General features: G+C 39.5%; 2 protein-coding genes across 3 annotated transcripts in view; both read left to right on the top strand.

Annotated features, from left to right (window-relative positions):
- Positions 1-9730, top strand: part of col24a1 (collagen type XXIV alpha 1) — a 94427-nt gene extending 84697 nt beyond the window's left edge. Inside the window, exons 57-60 of the mRNA XM_039651383.2 lie at positions 539-707; positions 1713-1822; positions 2804-3010; positions 6241-9730. Coding sequence (XP_039507317.2) covers positions 539-707; positions 1713-1822; positions 2804-3010; positions 6241-6387 — 633 coding nt within the window. The 3' untranslated portion in view covers positions 6388-9730. The remainder of the gene's footprint in view (positions 1-538; positions 708-1712; positions 1823-2803; positions 3011-6240) is intronic.
- A 494-nt stretch (positions 9731-10224) lies between these two features.
- Positions 10225-23845, top strand: part of znhit6 (zinc finger HIT-type containing 6) — a 28266-nt gene continuing 14645 nt past the window's right edge. For both annotated transcript variants that reach the window (XM_039652755.2, XM_039652754.2), the window contains exons 1-5: positions 10225-10410; positions 10815-10880; positions 11425-11531; positions 11610-11698; positions 12061-12164. In XM_039652755.2, the coding sequence (XP_039508689.2) occupies positions 10334-10410; positions 10815-10880; positions 11425-11531; positions 11610-11698; positions 12061-12164 (443 nt within the window). In that variant the 5' untranslated portion in view covers positions 10225-10333. The remainder of the gene's footprint in view (positions 10411-10814; positions 10881-11424; positions 11532-11609; positions 11699-12060; positions 12165-23845) is intronic.

Raw genomic sequence — 23845 nt, 5'->3', positions numbered from 1 at the left:
GGTGGATGGATGAATGGATGGATGGACGGACAGATGGATGGATGAGTGGATGGATTGAGTGATTGATAGGCAGATGGATGGATGGATGGATGGATTGGTGGATGGACAGATGGATGGATGGACAGATGGATGGATGGATTGGTGGATGGACGGATGGATGGACAGATGGATGGATGAGTGGATGAGTGGATTGATGTATTGATGGATGATGAGTGGATGGATGGTTGTATGGATGGATGGATGGATTTATGAATGGATGGATGGTTGGATTGATTGACTGATTGATGTATTGATGGATGTATTGATTGATTGATGGATGAATAGATAGATGGATGGATTGATTTTTGATTGATGTATTAATGGATGGATGAGTGGATTGATGGATGGCTTGATGCTGAGATGTATCGGCCGATTAAAGCGATTATTTCCGCTATCAGCCGATCGTTCAAGAACAGCCGATGATTGGCGGATTATATGCTGTCAATCAAACGGGTTCAGAGAGACGACTCTGCCTCTGAAGTCTCGCTCTTCTCCTCAGGGTTTCCAGAACACAGACGCGTCTCCGTCCGAGCAGAACGCGGAGATCTTACGAACGCTGAAGTATCTGAGCGGCGTCGTGGACAGCATGAAGACACCGCCGGGGTCGAGGGACAACCCTGTGCGCTTCTGCCGAGACCTGCTGGACTGCCAGAGCCAGATGAGCGACGGTGAGCCTCTTCATCAGCCTTCATCACGCATCAGTGTCCAGTCCTGTTGGAACAGGTGTCAGTGTTAAAGGCACACTTCCGTTTTTGTCAAACAGCGCCCCCTAGAGTATCGGCTGATAAAATACATTATTTTTGCCATCGGCCGATTGTCTAAGAGCAGCGGATTATATCCTGTCAATCTAAATCTGTGTGAAGGGAATCTCTCCAGTCTACGCAACAACACGGCTTTAATAGTTAAAAAATAGCCACGTTAATGCAAACTTTATTAGACTGTAGTTCAGGGTTGCCAGATCTGCAGTTTTCCCGCATCAGACATTATCAATCATCACACAGAGCTTCGTGCTATCACTTCTGATAAGAAACAAAGTCTCAGCTTTCAAATTCTACACATTTTAATAAAACTCAAACAATAAATGGTGTTTTGACGCTCTTAAATGTGACGTGACAGATCGCTGTATAGTTTGCGGCATTATTTGGGAGAGATTTTCCTAGAGACCATTGTTATCTGCTGATATCGTTCTGAATGATCGGCGGAGAAATGTAGCGTCAGTGCATCTCTAGTTTAGGGATGGGCAATGATTAATCGCGATTAATCGCATCCAAAATAAAAGTTTGTGTTTACATAATATATGTGTGTAGTGTGTATAATTAATTTATAAAAACCCACACGTGCATGTATATATTTAAGAAAAATGTGTTATTAATATATCAAATATTTATATATTTATATATAATATTAATTGTGAATAAATATATATAAAATATATACATGCACATATTTCTTAAATATATACATGCATGTGTGGGTATTTATATATACAAATTAATTATACACACTACACACACATATATTATGTAAACACAAACTTTTATTTTGGATGCGATTAATCGCGATTAATCGTTGCCCATCCCTACTCTAGTTGTAAGTCTTCTTGTGGAATGACGACTTTAAATCATCAACTTTGTTTTGGTGTGTGTGTGTGTGTGTGTGTGTGTGTGTATCAGGACTGTTCTGGGTGGATCCAAATCTGGGCTGCACGTCTGACTCCATCCAGGTGTTCTGTAACTTCAGCTCAGGCGGACAGACCTGTCTGAACCCCGTCTCCACTGATAAGGTACTGCCATATATACTCAAATATGATATTACAATAACACTGATCATAATAAATTCCCAGATCGCAACGTCTGCAAGATGTCTGTTAAAGATCCCTTCGTCTGGAAAGCATCTGATAGACATCTTTACCATGCATTCTAAATCAATACATCTTAAAGACATCTTCTAAACGTCTATTTGACAACGTCCTTAAAAACACTCTAAAAAATATATCTTCATGATGTAAACACGCGCATCAAATAGACGTTCTATTACGTCCAGAATGAACTTCTGGTGCTGTTTTTAAATTAAGTTTTACTCTGAAACTGAGAAAATCACAGGCATGAATCTAAACAAGTCGTGCTCCATATTTGAGGTTTTTTAGTTTTGTTTCAAGCTTGAGCGTTCAGTGAGAGTGTGTTCGGCTGCAGTACCAAACGCTTCCTCTAGGGGAAACTCATCACTCATTTCCAATGCGTCATTTCTGACCGCGAGAAACACGAATGTGACGGATCATTTAACCTTTTCCATTCACATCCATGATTTGTGTGTGTGTTCATATACTAAGTGCCCAAACCTTGAAATAAAAATCTGAACCGAACAGCACCATAGAGTTAAATACATTTATTTTGAACTCACACTTTAATTCGGTTCATGTAATGACATCATTTCCATGGAGCTCTGATTAAACTCACTAAAGTTTGACTGTAAAAGCTCAAAATGAATGTTTCTGCATCATGAAAGTGTTTTTCTCTCTCTCTTCATTCCCTTACGGACGAAATCAAGCAAAGTTTCCTCGTTATCTAAACACCGAGAAGCGTTTGATGAAACTCAAGGTCGTGTTTCCTCTGAAAGGACAATCTGATTTTCATTTAAAGCTGATTTTCCTGTAAGCCGGATCATTTGTCAGCTTAGACCGTAAACATACAGTTGCCAAAACGCAGAATGCTGATTGCATAAACACTAAGAAGCATGTGTGTGTGTGTGTTTCCGATCTTCGCAGGCCGTGTTTGATGTGGGGAAAGTCCAGATGAAGTTCTTACACTTGTTGAGTGTGTCGGTCACTCAGAGCGTTTCCCTCCACTGTTTGAACGAGCCGGCGGACACTGGCGGCCGCGCGCCGAGGGCTCTGCGTTTCCAGGGCTGGAGCGGTCAGGTGTTCCAGGAAAACACTCCTCTGAGTCCTCAAGTGCTCCTGGACAACTGTGAGGTGATGTGAATCTGGATTAAAGATCCGGCTTTAGTCTACCCCAGATAGCAAACTGACATTGAATCAACGTGGAAATATGACATCGAAACAACGTTGATCTGACATTGTTTTGCTCATCGAATTAACGTTGAACCAACGTCAGACGCGTCATTCTTTCAAAACTAACGGAAAATCAACTTGAAATCAACGCGTTGTTTCAACGTTATGAAAGCAAACCAATTTTCGATTTTCATTTAGCTTTGAAGAATGCCGCGTCTGACGTTGGTTCAACGTTAATTCGATGAGCAAAATCAACGTTGTTTCAATGTCATGAGAGACGTCGTTTCCACGTTGATTCAATGTCAGTTTGCTGTCTGGGACACTTGACGTGACTGCGTTCACATTCAGAGAATTAATCTATTCTTTAAAGGGATAGTTCACTTTGAAATGAATTTTTGATATGTTTTATCTTACCTCAAGGGCATCTTTGTTTCCGCAGTATTTTCAATTTTGACATTTTTCGCTCAAACCGTTGTTGTCTATCAGTCATACACTGGAGGCTAAGGGGGTCCACCAAAGAGCAGCACAGAGAAGTCCAAATTAAACATGATTTAATGACTCGTAAATGTAAGGACACACTGATGGCCTAAGACACGAAACGAGCGGTTTGTGTGAGAAAACCAACAGTATTTATATCGTTTTTACCTCTTGTAATCACAGTGATCTGAATCAGTTGTTCAATGTCCAACTGAACCGAACTGAATCAGGTCAATGTTACGCCGGAAGTGATCGCTTGCGTGTGACGTCACTCAATATTTACACGGAGATTTCGGAAGTTTTACCTTTTACTAAATATATTTAGATATACCGAAATCGTCTTCCATTGCGGTTTCCCGTATATCTAAATATGTTTAGTGAAAGGTAAAACTTCCCAAATCTCTGTATAAACAAAGAGTGACGTCCAGACCGAAGCGCCCGTGCCGTCAGATCATTTTGTCATGGCTGTGGTTACAAGAGGTAAAAACAATATAAACACTGTTCGTTTTCTCACAAAAAACGCTCGTTTCGTGTCTTAGGCCATCAGTGTGTACTTACATTTACGAGTCATTAAATCATGTTTAATCTGGACTTCTCTTTGGTGGACCCCCTTAGCCTCCAGTGTATGACTGATAGACAACACCGGTTTAAGCGAAAAATATCAAAATTGAAAATACTGTGGAAACAAAGATGCCCTTGAGGTAAGCTAAAACATATCAAAAATTAATTTCAAAGTGAACTATCCCTTTAAAATCATTTCTGTCAGCTCTTCCGCCACGAAACTGCACTTCCCCGCGCGAGACTGTTGTTAACCTTAAAGTATTTCATGCGATTCTGGGATCGAATACTTGAGGTCTGGAATCAATCGGATACTTGTAATATAATAAATATTTCGATTCCTCGTATCGATTCTTTTCAATATGAGCGAGACTGTGTGTTCTGTCCTCATGTGTGTGTATCAGTGTGTTGCTCTTAAAGTGACAGCGCTCATATTTCTGCCGCTGTTACACTACGTTAACTCACTCGACGCCCACACAGACGAACATGAAGAGTTGAATAAAGTCGTTATTTTGTGCACAAAAGTATTCTCGTCGCCTGATAATCTTAAGGTTGAGCCGCTGTCGTCACTCGGACTATTTTAACCAGTGTTGTAGTACTCGAGACTCGGACTCGTCTCGGACTCGGTCTCGAGACCATATTTTAATGGTCTTGGTCTTGTCATGGTTTTGGTCTTGTCATTTTTTTTAGGACTCGGACTTATTCCCGAGTCCACTCGAGTTCAATTCAAAATATTTTTCATGATTATTAATGTATGTTAATAAAATATTTCTTTAAATTGATTGACACGCCCAGTGATTGGTGATTTTCTAGTGCGCAACTGCGCATGACAAATTGTAATAAAATTACTTTTAACACCACCTACTATGTGGCCTTTTTACCCTAAACTGATCATATTTTTTAAACTCTAAGTAAATTCAGTATAAAAAAAAGGATTTCTCTAAGTAAATAAAAGTAAATTAGGTAATCAACCCTCACTGGTCTCGGACTCGACTCGGACTCGACTCTCTCTGGTCTCGGACTCGACTCGGACTCGACTCTCTCTGGTCTCGGACTCGACTCGGACTCGACTCTCTCTGGTCTCGGTCTTGACTCGGACTCGACCGTCTCTGGTCTCGGACTCGACTCGGACTCGACTCTCTCTGGTCTCGGACTCGACTCGGAATCGACTCTCTCTGGTCTCGGACTCGACTCGGACTCGACTCTCTCTGGTCTCGGACTCGACTCGGACTCGACTCTCTCTGGTCTCGGACTCGACTCGGACTCGACTCTCTCTGGTCTCGGACTCGACTCGGACTCGACTCTCTGTGGTCTCGGACTCGACTCGGACTCGACTCTCTCTGGTCTCGGACTCGACTCTGGTCTCGGACTCGACTCGGACTCGACTCTCTCTGGTCTCGGACTCGACTCGGACTCGACTCTCTCTGGTCTCGGTCTCGACTCTCTCTGGTCTCGGACTCGACTCGGACTCGACTCTCTCTGGTCTCGGTCTCGACTCTCTCTGGTCTCGGACTCGACTCGGACTCGACTCTCTCTGGTCTCGGACTCGACTCTCTCTGGTCTCGGACTCGTCTCTCTCTGGTCTCGGACTCGACTCTCTCTGGACTCGGACTCGACTCGGACTCGACTCTCTCTGGTCTCGGACTCGACTCTCTCTGGTCTCGGACTCGACTCTCTCTGGTCTCGGACTCGACTCTCTGGTCTCGGACTCGACTCTCTCTGGTCTCGGACTCGACTCAGACTCGACTCTCTCTGGTCTCGGACTCGACTCGGACTCGACTCTCTCTGGTCTCGGACTCGTCTCTCTCTGGTCTCGGACTCGACTCTCTCTGGTCTCGGACTCGACTCTCTATGGACTCGGTCTCGACTCGGACTCGAGTGAGGTGGTCTCAACTACAACACTGATTTTAACAATGTCTTTAATAACTTTCTGGGCCGGTAAGTTTTAATTACAATAGAAGCCTATGGAGGAGTGATCCAGCTCTCAGATTTAATTTGTATCCTGAAGATGAACGAGAGTCTGACGGGGTTGAACAACATGAGGAAGAGTGATTACTGACAGAGTTTACATGTTTGGGTGGTGAACTATCCCTTTAACTTATCTGTGTGTTGTTGTTTTGAACCAGAGTGATTTATTTTCCCGTTTCTCCCGACAGATCCGCGACGGCGGCTGGCATCAGTCCCGATTCCTGTTCCAAACGCAGGACACGCATCATCTTCCCATCGTGGACGTTCAAGGTCTCGTTCCCTCGAGTCCAGGAGACCAGCGGCGCCTGGAAGTGGGTCCGGTTTGCTTCCTGTGAAACCACTGAAGGACTTCGTCTCCGAACGGGCCGAGCGACTGACGAGCAGACGAGACCGCAGTTATGTTTATCTGTGGAGTCTCGGGTGCGGTGTGCCCCGGTCCATCTCGAGTCCCGCTGTCAGACGAGGTTGTTCTTGTTAAAGACTCTTTAGACGGCGCTCTACCTCCTTCACGTACAGGTGCTCGTTTCCCAAACAAACTCTACGCAAGTACGCCAGTGCAAACTCTCAACGTAATCACTGAGTCTGAGTCTGTCAGAAACACAGCCGAGTTTAGACCTCAAGTTAGACCCGTCGACGGTTTTCTGACATAGAAATAACTGTTAAGACTACAGTGTGAAGACAAATCTTGCTGAGCAGTTAGTTGAAGAACACTAGTTATGTTATAATCCACATCCATCCACATATTCTAATGCAAATTTGGGGACATTAAAAAAAGCTGGATGGAAATGCCATCAACACTTGCAATAAGATTTCATTGGTAACTCTTTACAATAAGGTTCATTAGTTAGCATTGATTAGTGTATTAACTAACTATCTATCAATGAGCAATGCATTTGTTACAGTATTTAGTATAATAATAATCCAGCTGTTTAATGACGTATTAGTAAATGTTGAACTTAATATTAACTGAGATTAATGAAAGCTGTAGAAGGATTGCTCATTCTTAGTTCATGTTAACTAATGAACCTTATTGTACAGTGCTACAAAAAAACGTTCTCTGATAGGAAAATATGCGCATCAACTATGATGGAAACATTTACCAAGACTTTTTATTCTTTTATTACTGATATTTTGCACCAATTTTCCAGAATGTGCTGATGTTGTCCTCTTGAACACATGCGAGTGAAGCTCTGCTGTATTTGGCTATTTCAATAGTTGTGTTTTGCAGAAGCGTGTTTCCGCCACAGAATAAAACACTTTAAAAGATAATTGCGACTTTTTATCTACAGTTGCGAATTTACATCTCGCAATTCTGACTTTATAACTCGCAATTTTGACTTTTTTAACTCGCAATTCTGACTTTATATCTCGCAATTCTGACTTTATATCTCGCAATTCTGACTTTATATCACGCAATTCTGACTTTTTTAACTCGCAATTCTGACTTTATAACTCGCAATTCTGACTTTATATCTCGCAATTCTGACTTTTTTAACTCGCAATTCTGACTTTATATCTCGCAATTCTGACTTTATATCTCGCAATTCTGACTTTATATCACGCAATTCTGACTTTATATCTCGCAATTCTGACTTTATATCTCGCAATTCTGACTTTATATCACGCAATTCTGACTTTATATCACGCAATTCTGACTTTTTTAACTCACAATTCTGACTTTATATCTCGCAATTCTGACTTTTTTAACTCGCAATTCTGACTTTATATCTCGCAATTTTGACTTTTTTAACTCACAATTCTGACTTTATAACTCGCAATTCTGACTTTATATCTCGCAATTCTGACTTTTTTAACTCGCAATTCTGACTTTTTAACTCGCAATTCTGACTTTTTAACTCGCAATTCTGACTTTATATCTCACAATTCTGACTTTTTTAACTCGCAATTCTGACTTTTAACTCGCAATTCTGACTTTTTTAACTCGCAATTCTGACTTTATATCACACAATTCTGACTTTATTTCTCGCAATTCTGACTTTTTTAACTCGCAATTCTGACTTTATATCACACAATTCTGACTTTATTTCTCGCAATTCTGACTTTATATCACGCAATTCTGATTTTAGAACTCGCAGTTCTCACTTTATTTCACACAATTTGAGATTCTGCGATGCCATTGGTCCACTGGTTACTGCAGTTATCCAATCACAGCCTCTGCTGAGGCACTTTGATGGATTTATTCGGAAAATCGTAGTTTATGCACATCTTCCTATTGGATAAAACAATGCATCCGCCTCAATTGAGCGCATATGTTTGAGTTATGAATATTTTTTTTATTTATGCATGTCTTTGCATATCCATCCAGTGTTTTTTTAATGCAATTTTCACAAAATGCGCTTTAATAATAGGTGGATGGCGGTATAGCTATTGTTTTGCAACTTTCGATGGAAAAATAGCTACAGACTGTGATATTTGAAGGAACCACAGAAACACAAGTGTGCATGTCACGTATGTTCATCCACCAGTCAATCATTGGGATCTGTGTGTTTGTGTACCGTGTGTTTCTGGCCGTAAGGTGCTTGTTTGTGCTGGCTTCTTCTGTGTGTAGTCATTTCAATCAGAAAAAAAAACTAATTTATATGAACAGTGTGTTGATAAGTTATGCTATACTTTGGCTTAATATACTTTATACGTTAAGGAGAACGTCGTTCATGACCCTTAAAGAGACGCCGCAAGTATCAGACTGATGAAAACGATAATGAGGATACTTGATGGAAGTTTTTGGCAGCGAATGGTTATTTGAAATAATTTTAAATATTTCAAATAAGCGAATTTACATGCTTTACAAAAACTTATATTCGTGATATCTTTAAGGTCCTAACCAGATGCCATGAGATTCTAGAGACAAAATCACAGCCAATCAGAAGAGATTGTGGGCGGAGTCTCTCTGCAAGCGCACTGCACTCGAATCAAATCAATCCAAAATCACAGCCAATCAGAAGAGTGTGTGGGCGGAGTCTCTCTGAAAGCGCACTGCACTCACAGCTAATCAGAAGAGATTGTGGGCGGAGTCTCTCTGCAAGCACACTGCAATCACAGCCAATCAGAAGAGAGTGTGGGCGGAGTCTCTCTGCAGGCGCACTGCAATCACAGCCAATCAGAAGAGAGTGTGGGCGGAGTCTCTCTGCAGGCGCACTGCAATCACAGCCAATCAGAAGACAGTGTGGGCGGAGTCTCTCTGCAAGACGTGACGCGTCTGGTTAGGACACGGTGTCAGGGTTGTCGACTTCTCTGTGGTGCTGCAGTATTCAGCGTTTGCAAAGAGTTAGTCATTTTTTTTATTTTCCCTTATGTATATTTGGACATTATATGTTTGTTTATTTATGTTATCTTTTTATTTCTCAAAAAAATACTGTACTCCAATAAATTATGATATCTCTCAGAGATCTATCTGGTCACTTACCATTTAGTTCGAAATCTTATTTATGTCAAATTTGTATTTGTATATAAACACAAACAGGGAGTATATGTTGTGTTCTGGCAGCTGCGATTGGCCAGATTCAGATCACGTGATCACACACAGGAAGTGTAACACCTGTTAACTTATGATTACAGTATCGAAACTGTCACTAAATGTGCCTACAGAAACAAAACAAAGACGAAAAATGTAAATATTTAATATTTTGACATTAAATAAAATGTATGATTTAATCACAATGTTCTCATGAATTATTTGTTATTTCTGTTATTTTGACATTGCCTTTTCCACATGGTGTCTGTCTAAATATGTTACTAACAATAATAATATTAACATGGATATATGGAATATTGTAGGGAAAATATGTGTCCTTTTAGATATTTATTTCATACTGTATATTTATATCAAACATATTTATATCATACAGTCATCCAAACATTCTATATATATATATATATATATATATATGTGTGTGTGTGTGTGTGTGTGTGTTTATATAAAAAGAGAGAGAGATACATAAGTTTAGTAGTAGCTTACTGTTTTTTGTGAGGGTCTAAAATGTTATACTAGCTCGTTTCAGCTCGACGTATTATTATGTTGATGAAGGTATGCTGTTTTGTGGTAATGTTAATATGTTTAATAATGATAATATGTTAATGCCTGTTTGCTATTTGAAATGAATTAATAAATAAATAAATCTTGACGGCCCGACTGTCGTAAACTGTCGTAAAGCGGCACGGAATACGGCAGACACGTGTGCGGAGCGTGCTGCACGTATCCAGTGTTTTGGTTAGATAGCATAACATTAAATAATCCGTGTTAAATCTGTTGATGTGGTGAATATGTTACCTGTCATGGACAACAGCAGTGAAGCCGATGATGACCGGAGAGGAGTTAAGCGCAAGATAGCCTTGTCGAGGTCAGTTTCTTCAGTGTAAATATGTAATAATGTTGGGTAAATCGTAGTGTTTGTGTTTCTCTGTTTACATCTGTGAACGCATTGTCACTGTCGTATATATGTTTGGTTGTCTACAGTTAAATGTGGCTAAAACATCTGTATCAGTAAGATACTATAGTAAATTAAACGTAAGTTACCATGATTTACCGTTTAACAAACTAACTGTTAGGCTACGTGTTTTAACTCAATTAAATGGACATTATTGTATTCCGTTCATATCAGCATTCATATATCGATCATCTGACATTTAAAACTCATATTGATGATTGATCGCTATTTGAAACATAAACAAAATTAATTTATAATTTAAAATGAGCAAACGTTTAGTATAAAATCCTCTTGTGTTTGTGTTTCGACTTCTTAAGTTGTGATGTTTGTGAGACTGAAGAGGCCAAATACAGATGTCCGAGCTGCAAGAAACACACCTGCAGGTGACACACACACACACACATTCACTCACTCTCTCACTTTCAAACACACACAATGCCATGTTAACGTATGATAACATAAAATACATATTAAATATATTAATGAAGAGTTCAGATGCAAAAGCCTCTAAATGCCATTTGAAATTTTCTTCTTTAATGATGATTTTTATCAAACTTGTATATTTAAGTTCAGTAATTTCACTTCAATAACAATTATTAGGTAATTATCATTGCCATTTAAGTGAAATTACTGAACTTAAATATACAAGTTTGATAAAAATCATCATTAAAGAAGAAAATTTCAAATGGCATTTAGAGGCTTTTGCATCTGAACTCTTCATATATATATATATACTGTATATATATATTGCAAAAATAGAAACAAATATAACAAAAAAACATGTCAACGGTCCCCTTTAAAGCCTAAACTATTCTTCAGCCGCCCACATTTCTGTTCATGAGAAGAAATAAAGTATACCCGGGCCTTGTTGTGTTTGTGTATCCATAAATGTGTGTGTGCTGTTCTGAGCTCTGCTTCTGTCCTCAGTTTGGCTTGTGTGAAGCAGCACAAGATGGCGTCGGGATGCTGCGGTGTTCGAGACAAGACGACGTTCGTCCCTCTCTCTGAATTTGATGAAATGAACCTGCTCAGCGGTGAGTACCTGCAGCCGTCCGGACAGAAACCCCGTTTAATGAATGAGTTATCGAGGAGATAACGGTCCGCTCGTGTAGATTACAGGTTTCTGGAGGACACCGCTCGACTGAGTCAACAGTCCAACCGAGACGCCGTCCTGCTGCGCAGCCATCAACACCCGAAGGAGGTGAGTGCTATCCGGGTCACGGCACCAAATGTAACCGGTTCTACTTAACCCGCTCCATGTGGGATTCGAACCGGTGTCTCCGGCATGGGAGGCGGGTGCTAACAAGGACACTCAATATCTAGTTCAGTCACTAGTGCGCCTCTTGAGGCCAGGGGAGTGAGGTACACTATTTTGGCAAACAATATCTGACGCGCACACACAGACAAAGCGGCTCCTGAAGACACAAAAGCTGAGGACGTGTGACTCAGCCGCTGGCGTCGTGGACCGGTCGCGCTGACGATGTTCTCTGCGGCTTCAACAGCGAGATGCGACGTCGAAGTTCCACTTCAGAAGGGAACTCACCTTATTTTTCCTCTTTCAAGGGCACGTGGATGATCCGGAGAGCAAGAGCTGTCAAAGTCACGCTGAAGTTTCTGCCCAAGATGTTCAGCAAACACCGGGAGAACAGAACCGTCTTCAGAAGAGCGTAAGTCGCTGGGATTCATTTGTGCTCAAACGCTTTATCGTTATATGATTGTACGTTTATGCATTTCACAGTTAGGCCTGTTGGAACGAATTCCGAAATTCTAATATAATTCGAATATTAAAAAATCAATATTATTCGAATGCTGAATTTACTGTTCAAATATTACTTTATGTATATATTTTTTAATTTTCTTTTATATGCAATCTTGCCTTTTCGCTGCCTTGGCTTACATGCATGTGAAATTGAAATGCCTTTGTTTGTTGAACAATAAAGTTTTTGAGTCGTTATCCACGGTGTATCTAAATGTTAGCCTAAATGTTTAACGACGTGAAAAGCGCCTGTGAAGCGAAAAACGCAAATATCTCAACGGATTCGGTGCGCATCGAGCTTGTTGGAACCGTCTAGTCGAACTGAAAAGAACGATAAAAGTTTCAGAATCTTTGGTGGTGTTTTCGCGGAGATATCGGCCGAAAACCATCAGAAGCGCTTCAACCATATTCGCCACGAATAAAATGTGTAGTAGATGTCCCTCTAGTGGACCGAACATGTAACAACAACCACATGCTATAGTGGCATTGGCGATCCATAAGCATGTGCAATGTCGTAAATATGTAAATATTAACAATTGGATAAATTTTAGCATTTAATATTCAAATATTATTTGAATATTAAATAAAATTAGGAATGTAATTTGATAGGAAGATTGACAGCCCTATTTCACAGGCGCTTTTATCTAAAGCGACATTGCATTTCGAGGCACACATGATAGTATGGATTCATTGTATGTATGTAAATTGCCATAAGAATGATAACGTACGATATATCGGCCACCGTATCGGTATCGGCCGATATAAGTTTATTTTTAATGTTATCGGCCTGATAAGAAAATGTGGCCGATATATTAAAGCCGATTAAATAACGTATTTCCTTCATCTGAGACACTTCAGATGCGCACTGTTCAACATAGTGGTTTTGAATCGCTTGAAATATGATTGGAATTTGTTTATTTATTACAACATGACAAGTCAAAATATGCCACTATCAAAAACGGAAAATACAGTTAAATTAATATCGGCTGCATAAAATCATAATGAGAACCTTATAATTGTGTGCTTTTAATCATGAAACGTTTGTTTTTGTTATCAGGCTCTCAAAAAAGATATAAAAATTTGGATTTAGATTTATCGGCCGATATATCGGTTATCGGCTTTCGCATATAATTAATTATCGGTTATTGTTATCGGCCAAATTTTCATCAGCACTCGGCGACATGTTTTCTTTTGTGACGTGAATTTTATTTTAAACGATTGTTTTAACAGGCCTGTGTCGGGATGAGGCGTCTGTGTTTTAAAACAACCCAATAAATGAATTAAACATCTTACCTTTGGGAAGTTGGAGGTTATCCTAAGTTTAAGAAGTTAATTAAATTAAATTAAGTTTTGTCTTTAGAAAATAAACTATTAGACAATTCTTAAGATGTGTTAGAAAATAGGAGTTTTGTGAATCCGCTCCTGGTGCTTTCACACAGTTGTGTTTTGTTTTGCATTGAGCCACATGGTGGCGCTGTTGGTAAGTGCAGGGATGTGGAGGGTTACTGTCTCATCTGATGGACGTGGCTCGTGATAAATGCCAGTTTCTGGTGCTGCTCAATGGGATTGTGTTATTTAATGTGTGTTAAAAGGGCAGAAAGCTGGCAGAACAGTCTGTCAGGCTGGACCCGTACATCATTACTCTCTGTCCTGCTATTTTAATAAGCGTAATTAATGTCATTGAAGACGAAATCATCTACTGAACACGCCTCCCTTCATGACATCACCTCATCCCATATATGGCAGTGGAGTGGACACTGGTGATTGGCTGATGTTGTCTCTGAGGTGCTTGTGATTGGCCGAGTCTGGTGCAGAGAGTCTTGTGATTGGCCGAGTGAGTTCCAGGGATACTGTGATTGGCTAAGTGTACAATTAGCCTTCTAATTAGGAACGTCAACTCTGTACTGTGTTGATAAACATAAAAAGCATTATTCTGTGTGTGAATTAAAAGGTAAATATCAGTACTGTCATCAAACAATATGCATTGCCGTTATATAAGCCTGATCAGTGAATGAAGTGTGTTGAAGGAGCATTTGTATTTTACCATTAACTGGGACTGCAACCTTTTTGGTTTAGTTTAATTATTTGTTTAGTTGTGTAATTACTGTTGATGAACAGTTAAATTATTAAAGGCAAGTAATCAGCAAATAATTAGAAACATTCAACATTAGTGACTATTGGCCTTTCTACTGTGATGAAGAACATTAATCCAGACTGGAAAAACATGTCATGATGTATAAATCGTGCTGAAGTTTTGAATCGCTATGTTGTTGACTTTATATTTCGGGTGCCTCATCTAATTTTAATGTAGCTCTTTTGGGACAAGTGGCAATCTTTCAGATGACTTTTGATCAGGCAATCTGTGAAATAACAGGATTTATTTATATTTTTTAATCGGTCTGTCTGGCAACGAACTTGTCGAGCTGGCACTAACAAAGTTTGGCATTTGTGTCGGACTGTCGGAATAACTTTTCACTGGTAGTCACTGTATGAACAATATTTGGGTGTAATATGTCACAGCTTACTTTATTTTGCTCTCCTCACTTACATAAATGAACTATAGTGTCCTGATCACACTAGTGAAAAAAATATCTAAAAAATTTTAAGAGCCCGACCGATAAAGGATTCTGAAGGCCGATACAAATATTTGTTGGTTTTAAAATCCGATATATCGGCCGATATTTTTTATTTTATTTTTTTCAGGAACGCACAACAAAACATTAGCAGATTTCCCTAACATTAGTTATTTGTAGTTATGTATGAGTTTTAATTAAAATAATATGATGATGCGTTTTAAAAAAAATTGTTTCTTTTATTGTCGCAACAGAACAGAGGAGGAACCAAAGCTCATTAATTAATTAACAAAGCTCATTAAATTCCACTGATGATGGTGGCATTAGCTAGCTTTGTGGTTAGCTAGAATGTGTTGCGCGTTATAAACGAGTGTTGCCAACAGGCCAGGGACGGTGTAGAGTGCCCCCTGGTGGACAAACTTATACAACTCCAACATGACACGGTTGAAGCGTGATTCATCCGTTTTTATTTTATTTTTGAAATATTCATTTATATTAATGCCTAATATCGGCCGATAATATCGACCTGCCGATATATCGGTCTGGCTCTAAAAATTTGATCTGGTGTCTGAATCCATTTTTGGTTTGACTGTGTGTGACATTCAGCCGGTATGAGCGACAGAAGCAGGACAAACGAGGGACAGAAATGGGTTTCAGAATGTACCAAGTACACAATATCAGAAGCAGATGTTCAGCAACTGCTCATGGTTAGCGACACGCTGCGCTTTAGCCAGATGTGCCGAGGGAAGGCCGAAACCACAAAGCCAAAAATGAACGTTCAAATTCACAATCATCAGACGCGGTGCGGTTGCCGTGAACTGGACCCATGCCAGTGCAGTGCTTTAGGTCAAAGTTCACGCTTTAGTATGCTCCTTGTTGGCGTGTTGTCGTACATGTGTTCTGGAGCAAAAGTTTTACAGCCCCTAAATCACCCTGATGCTGATCTGTGTGCTTCCTCCGGAGGATCGCTGTCAGCTCCTTAACAAGACGCTTAGCAGAATTCGCTAATTCTGTCGGACATGATAAACGCCGATGGGTTTGGCATCTCATCGTGGAACGTGGAGTCCTGTGTGCACAAGACGCCCGTCTGTTGGGTTTACGTTGAGGACACGAGGATTTTTCCTGTCCGCTCTCGCCGCTGTGTTTGGTCAACTTTACAGTGGACATAAACATGTTTACAGTCTGGAGCAAAACGTGGTTTTGGTCTATATTGCAAATTTTGCCCTTCATGACGACTGTGAGGGGGGTGATTTTTATTTATTTATTTATTTATATATTTATATAACTCATCCGTTTCAATTATATTAAACTTTAAAGTTGTGCATAATTAAGGGCGTGGCCGCTTGAGTGACCAGTGGTGGAATGTAACGAAGTACAAATACTTTGTTACTTTACTTAAGTACATTTTTCACGTATCTTTACTTTACTTAAAGGGTTAGTTCACCCAAAAATGAACATTCTGTCAGTATTTACTCACCCTCATGTTGTTCCAACCCCGTAAGACCTTCGTTCATCATCGCAACACAAATTAAGATATTTAAGATATTAAGATCGCTCCATAGGCTTCTTGAGGGAATGACTCGAAAAGTCATTAAAGACATCGTTAAAATAGTCCAAGTGACTACAGGGGCTCAATCTTAACTTTATCAAACGACGAGAACACTTTTTGTGCGCAAAAAAACAACAAAAATAACGACTTTATTTCAACTATTCACTTCCTTCTCCATGGGCCTGTAGTCAGTTAACGTAGTGTGTTTGCGTAAAGCTACGTCACACGTAGGCTCACTATTGGCCGACGCTGGTCATGTGTGTGTGATGCGTGTGACGTACAATAACAGAAGCTTACGCTATTAAACTAGTAACCTGACTCGCGCAGAGGGAGAAATAAACCAATAGTTGAAATAAAGTCGTTATTTTTGTTGTTTTTTTACGCACAAAAGTGTTCTCGTCGTTTGATAAAGTTTAGATTGAGCCCCTGTAGTCACTTGGACTATTTTAACGATGTCTTTAATGACTTTTCGAGTCATTCCCTCAAGAAGCCTATGGACTAGTATGCAGAAGCGATCTTAATATCTTAAATATCTTAATTTGTGTTCGGAAGATGAACGAAGGTCTTACAGGGTTGAACAACATGAGGGTGAGGAAATACTGACAGAATTTTCATTTTTGGGTGAACTAACCCTTTAAGTAGAATAAATAGCGCATACTTTTTACTTTTACTTCGTTACATTTTGCAGCAATTGTTCTACTTTCTACTCCACTACATTTCTACAACTTCTGTTACATTTTCATTACATTTTCTGATAATTTTTCCCCGGCCAAAACGTAATCTGACCCGTCCGTCCATTGCACGTTTGTCTCACCAGTGACGTTTGGTTGCCATAGATACATCAACCCGGTCACACTAAATGCGTCTCGCACGCAGTGCGTTTATAGTGCAATTTATACGCGAAAATTAGTTTTTACGTGCACAGGAAACGCACCGTGTGTAATACACGTTTGGTTAGGATTATGGCAAGCCAAGAGGTTCAGAATTACACCATAAATTAATCGCGTTTACTGCCAAACATAGTTATTAACATATAGTAAGGATAAGCATGATGTGTATATTGCCTAATTGCAAGCTTGTTTCAGAAATGGTGACAACATTTTTTTTCCCATCATTATTGAACATCATTATAGGAGTATTAGTTTGAATGAGTTAGAATTAAATGTTTTATTAATCATTAGAAAATAGACATTAAGAAAATAAATTATGCATGTACTTTTACTTTTAATACTTAAAGTACATTTAAAATCAGGTACTTTTTACTTAAGTATGGTTGTCATTGTGTTACTTCTACTTTTACTTTTAAGTCAAGTCACATTTATTTATATAGCGCTTTTCACAATACAGATTGTATCAAAGCAGCTTCACAGTGATAAAGTAATATTTATCTGGTTATTTGTACTTTTACTTAAGTACTGAGATTCAGTACTTCCTCCACCACTGTGAGTGACAGGTGGATTGCCGCTGATGTCACTGCTAGCTGTTTGTCTGCTGTGTGTAGCGTCACGTGACCTCAGCTAATCCGCCTCGCTGCACATTCTCGTTTATCCGGGAGTGACGCGCGGCCAAGCCGGCTCCGCCCACTTTGGGCTTCAAAAATGCTCTTCAGAAACACTACGGGTGACGTCACACACACACTACGATCATATTTTTTTTTGTAGTCTATGATTTTTTTATCTCCACACAGCATCATAGTGGCGGCCTTATGGAATCGGATGTGGGCCGGATCTGGGCCGACACTATGTTTCTGTCCGGGTCAAGCTCCTTGTAAAAAAAAAACATGCAAAACGCATAAAAAGAGTCACAGTTTTTAGTGTAAACGCCCCTGTCAGACAGAGAGGCTCATGGGAGATTGAGTTCACACACAAGTGAAACAGAAACACCTCAGCTAATCCGCCTCGCTTCACGTTTTCGTTTATCCGGGATTGACGCGCAGCCAAGATGGCGACGGCCGGCTCCGCCCACTTTGGGCTTCAAAAATGCTCTTAAGTAACACTTCGGGTGACGTCACGCACGCTACGCACATACTTTTTTACAGTCTAAGATTGAAACTGGCGGAAGTGGTGTTTTGCGCGACGGCGCGGTTATAAACGAGGCTCCTGGTCACTCTGTACTGCGTTCGTGTGTTCACTTTAGACGTAATGCAGACTTCACTGTGCAACATCTGCCTTAGGTGAAGGGCCAGCTTGTGTTTGGGAGTGTGTGTGCCGTTACCTTCGAGATGTCATGTAGAATAACCAATTAATTATCGAACGGGGTGTGTTGTCCATGAGCGCAGGGCTCGTTCGGAGCGATGTTGACTTCTGTTGGAACGAGTCCTTGCAGGTTTTTTGGGCCTCTGAACGGATTCTGCTGTCTTTACAGGCTTTTAATACGTTTGCCTGTGCAAAACTCACCAGCTCCATCCTAAAGCGATTCACAGTTAACCATGGATTTCTGCATTGTATGTTTTTTAAAAGAGTAGTTCTCGTAATTTAAATTTCCTGATAATTTACTCGCCCCACGTCATCCAAGATATTCATGTTTTTCTTTGTTCAGTGGAATAGAAATGAAGGTTTTTGAGGAACGCTCTCCAGTGACTTCAATGGGGTCCAACGGGTCGAAGGTCCACATGTGAGTTTCAAAGTCTCGACACGATCCAGCCGAGGAATAAAAGTCTGATTGAGACAAACCAGCGCACATTTATAAAAAAATACACATTTATATAGTTTTAACCACTAATGCTGGTCTTGCTCTCGCTGTGATGCGACACGCGTTACGTAATCAGGTTTAAAGGTCAAGCGGGACGTAGGTGTAAGTACAGACCCAGCGAACGTGCAACGACTGAGTTAAACACCATTTATAAAAAAAAAAAAAGGTAAAACAACGATTTCGGATCATTTGAAGTTGGAGAAAATGAAAATTTTCACCATACTCTATATTTTCCGCCTACGTCAGGTTACCACTTGACCTTTCCAACGTGATTGCATAACGTGTGGCGCAACACAGCTAGTACCAGCGTTTGTGGTTAAAACTATATAAATGTTTATTTTGCTGTAAATGTCGGCTGGTTTGTCTAGATCAGAATTTTATTCCTCGGCTGGATCGTGTCGAGACTTTGAAACTCACATCTGACCTTTGACCCGTTGGACCCCATTGAAGTCACTATATGGAGAAACATCCTGGAATGTGTTCCTCAAAAACCTTCATTTCTTCTCGACTGCAGAAAGAAAGAAATTAACATCTTGGGTGAAAATTGAAGTGAACTCCTTTAACTCGCAGTTCTCAAAATCCTACTGCGTATATATTGGTTATAATGAAGCTTGACTGTTTCGTTTCTCTTTAGTTGACAGGGGTTTTAACACATTAAACTGCTATACTCTGCCTGTTGATGTCATTCCTCAGACATGGATTGCTTCTGGCTGCTTACTGCAGATAAATGCCATTGGTAATTAGAAAAGCTTATTCAGTCGAAGACTTCTGGCCCTTTCCGATGTGCCTGTTTCTGTTGATAATGATTTCCTGAGAGTGACATAATAAAAGCCTTGTTAAAGCAACCGCAACTCTTACCCAACAGGCTTTGTTGTTCCAGCGTCTTTGTGAAATTTCCCACACATGAGATCATGCGATTGAACCTGATCTCTGCTGTTTGTTGGTTTTCCGAGTCTATTCACGGTTTGCATCGATTAACCTTTTGTGTTATGCCTTGAGCACAACCGATGCAGTGATTTCAGTGATGCCCGTGTGTTTCAGTACCAGTTCAAAGTGACTCAAATTGTGTGTTTAAGACTTAAAGTGGACATTTTTACAAGATTTTAATGGAGTCGACTCTTCGGTGTCCCTAGAAGCACAATGGGGATGGATGAAATTATCATATATCGAAGATGATTACAACAGACGATCATCAACAATGTCTGGGAAAAATGTCACACATGAATTAATATAATTACACTCCAACCAAATTGGGTTGTTTTTAACCCAGTGTTTTTAAATTGTAGTGTATTTTGTCCGAAGACATGCACCAATTTTACGGAGCTGCACTCCACAAAATAACTGCGATCAATAACTCAACCCCTGGGTTGTTACGTCTGACCCAGGATCTGGGTTCTCAGATCAGTGGATATTCGACTGTTTTGTCCGTCCTTCCGTTAGACTCTCACACATGAATTACGTCGAATTAGCCTGACTTCGTCATACTTGTATTCTGTTCAGAATGTGAGTCTGATTATGAGGCATGTCTTTATCAAACCTGGAAAAACGCTGCACTCAATTGGATAGACTTACAACCAATCAGAGCAGCGCAGTAAGTGACGTATGTTGAGCGACTGTAGTTTTCATAGCAGAGAAAAGAGACCGGGAGCCAAAATGATGTTTTAATGATGATTTAAATACAAAATGATAGGGCTGTCAACTTTAGTCGTTTAGTCGACTAATCGGTCGATGCCGTCTTGGTCGACTGACATTCTTATTGGTCGACCAGTTGCATTTTTTTTTTTTTTTTTTTACCAATAGAAAGAACACAATATGTCACTTACATAAATGAACTATAGTGTCCTGCACAGACTAGTAAAAACATATATAAAAATGTATATCTGGTGTCAAATAAATTTTTTATCTTTTTTTTTGGTAAGCACAAACAATGGTCAGTTTGAGCTCTCGACTCTTCACAGTTGTCGCTGTGAGCAAAGATCTGGACTTGAGCGACCAGTTGTGAGCTGTAGCTGAGGGCTAACCAGGTGTTGTGAAAGATAACACACCTTTTTATTATTTTTTCTTGCCCAGGGCCTACAACAGGTGTATGTTCGACTTGACCTCACCGTTGAAGAATCCTTCTGTATCCCAACATTATTATGAAAACAAAACCCGGTGTCTATGGTGATTTAGAAATCGTACACGTCTTTTCGTTTTACACTTGGGTGTCTCAGTTTTCCCTGTCCGCTGGCGTCCCTGTAAACAGAAATGTCCAAAACATTTACTCTATCCATAACTAATTTTCTGGGAAATGGATGCAAATTAAGGGGTCAAAATAAATAATCTGACCCCAGATATGTGTTTTACTTAGAATCACCAACTTAATTCATTTAAACCATTTCTCAGAAAACAAGACCTGTTTTGGCTCCTAGTTAGGGATGCGTGATGTATCGGACACCATATCGGTATCTGCCGATATACGATCTTTTTTAACTTTAGCATTATCGGCTCGATAAGAAAATGTGTCTGATATATTAAAACCGATAAATAATAGATTATTTTTTTCAGATGTGCACTGTTCAACATGATGGTTTTAAATGGCTTGAAATTTGATTGGAATCACTTTAATAAGTGCAATATGTGCAGCGCACGGTTATAAAATCATAAGAACGTCATTATAGTTATGTGTAATGGACATGGATTTTAATGGTGAGACTCTTGTTTTTATAATCAGACACTCAAAAATTATTTAAGAACTTGGATTTAGATTAATCGGCCGATTTATCGGTTTTCAAATATATAAATAATTATCGGTTATCTCTATCTAGTGTCTTTATTCCAGAATTTTTATGTGTAATGGACATGGATTTCAATGGTGAGACTCTTGTTTTTGTAATCAGGCACTCAAAAATGATATAAGAATTTGGATTTAGATTAATCGGCCTACATATCGGTTATTATCGGCTTTCAAATATATAAATAATTATCGGTTATCTGTATCTAGTGTCTTTATTCCAGAATTTTTATGTGTAATGGACATGGATTTCAATGGTGAGACTCTTGTTTTTATAATCAGGCACTCAAAAATGATATAAGAATTTGGATTTAGATTAATCGGCCTACATATCGGTTATTATCGGCTTTCAAATATATAAATAATTATCGGTTATCTGTATCTAGTGTCTTTATTCCAGAATGTTTATGTGTAATGGACATGGATTTTAATAGTGAGACTCTTGTTTTTATAATCAGGCACTCAAAAATGATTTAAGAACTTGGATTTAGATTAATCGGCCGACTTATCGGTTATTATCGGTTTTCAAATATATAAATAATTATCGGTTATCTGTATCTAGTCTCTTTATTGCAGAATGTTTATGTGTAATGGACATGGATTTTAATGGTGAGACTCTTGTTTTTGTAATCAGACACTCAAAAATGACATAAGAATTTGGATTTAGATTAATCGGCCTATATATCGGTTATTATCGGTTTTCAAATATATAAATAATTATTGGTTATCTGTATCTAGTCTCTTTATTGCAGAATGTTTATGTGCAATGGACATGGATTTTAATGGTGAGACTCTTGTTTTTGTAATCAGACACTCAAAAATGATTTAAGAACTTGGATTTAGATTAATCGGCCGATTTATCGGTTTTCAAATATATAAATAATTATCGGTTATCTGTATTTAGTGTCTTTATTCCTGAATTTTTATGTGTAATGGACATGTATTTCAATGGTGAGACTCTTGTTTTTGTAATCAGGCACACAAAAATGATATAAGAATTTGGATTTAGATTAATCGGCCGACTTATCGGTTATTATCGGTTTTCAAATATATAAATAATTATCGGTTATCTGTATCTAGTGTCTTTATTCCAGAATGTTTATGTGCAATGGACATGGATTTTAATAGTGAGACTCTTGTTTTTGTAATCAGGCACACAAAAATGATATAAGAATTTGGATTTAGATTAATCGGCCAAGATATCGGTTATTATCGGCTTTCAAATATATAAATAATTACCGGTTATCTGTCTCTAGTCTCTTTATTGCAGAATGTTTCGATATTTCTACTGGAAAAGAAGCCAAAACATGTTGAGGAAGATGTTGAGCTTTTTCCATTAGTGGAAAAAAAGTTTCCATTGGCTGTTGTAGGCGTAACAATGCCTTCGCACCTGGTATTCCAGGACTTTTCCACCACGCCTTCCTCCCTGATCTCTAGCGGGACGCCAAGCCTGTGCAAACTCATAAATACCTTTGCCTGGAGGGCGGCAGAACATCTTTACACCTGTGAAAGTAAACCCTGCTCTCCTCCAAACCCCAATCCTTCGCCCTGACCTGCTGCCCACCCCAGGCTGGAAAACCACCACCGTTCCTGTCCAAACTCTTCTGCCAGAACCTTGATATCTGATCTCGTGTCTGAAGTGTGTGTGTTTTGGAGGGGCTGGTTGTGTAACAGTGCCATCTGGATCTGGTGTGTGAGTGTGCGCACTCAAGTCTTGGCGGAGACTTTTTTGGGATTGGCACGCAGGGTTCTGTGGAAACGGATTAGTCAGTGTATGATGGGCATATCAAAGATTCTTCTTCTTCTAGTCATGTGGTTCAGGACGAATAGCAAATAAGTCCGTGCTGAGTGTTTGGTTCACTTTTGGCCTATTTTGACTCATGCAAAGTTAAACGGGAGAAACTTTGTCCTGTTAAGCCAAAAATTGTTGTCTTCCATTTTGTCGTTCCAAACACTTGAGACCTTTGTTCGTCATCGAAACACAGATTGAGAAAGTTGAAATGCAA

The sequence above is a fragment of the Pimephales promelas genome, chromosome 20 (assembly GCF_988280905.1).
Source record: "Pimephales promelas chromosome 20, fPimPro1.hap1.1, whole genome shotgun sequence".
Lineage (NCBI taxonomy): Eukaryota > Metazoa > Chordata > Actinopteri > Cypriniformes > Leuciscidae > Pimephales > Pimephales promelas.
Note: the sequence above shows the minus strand (reverse complement) of the source record. Positions and strands in the feature narration are given on the sequence as shown.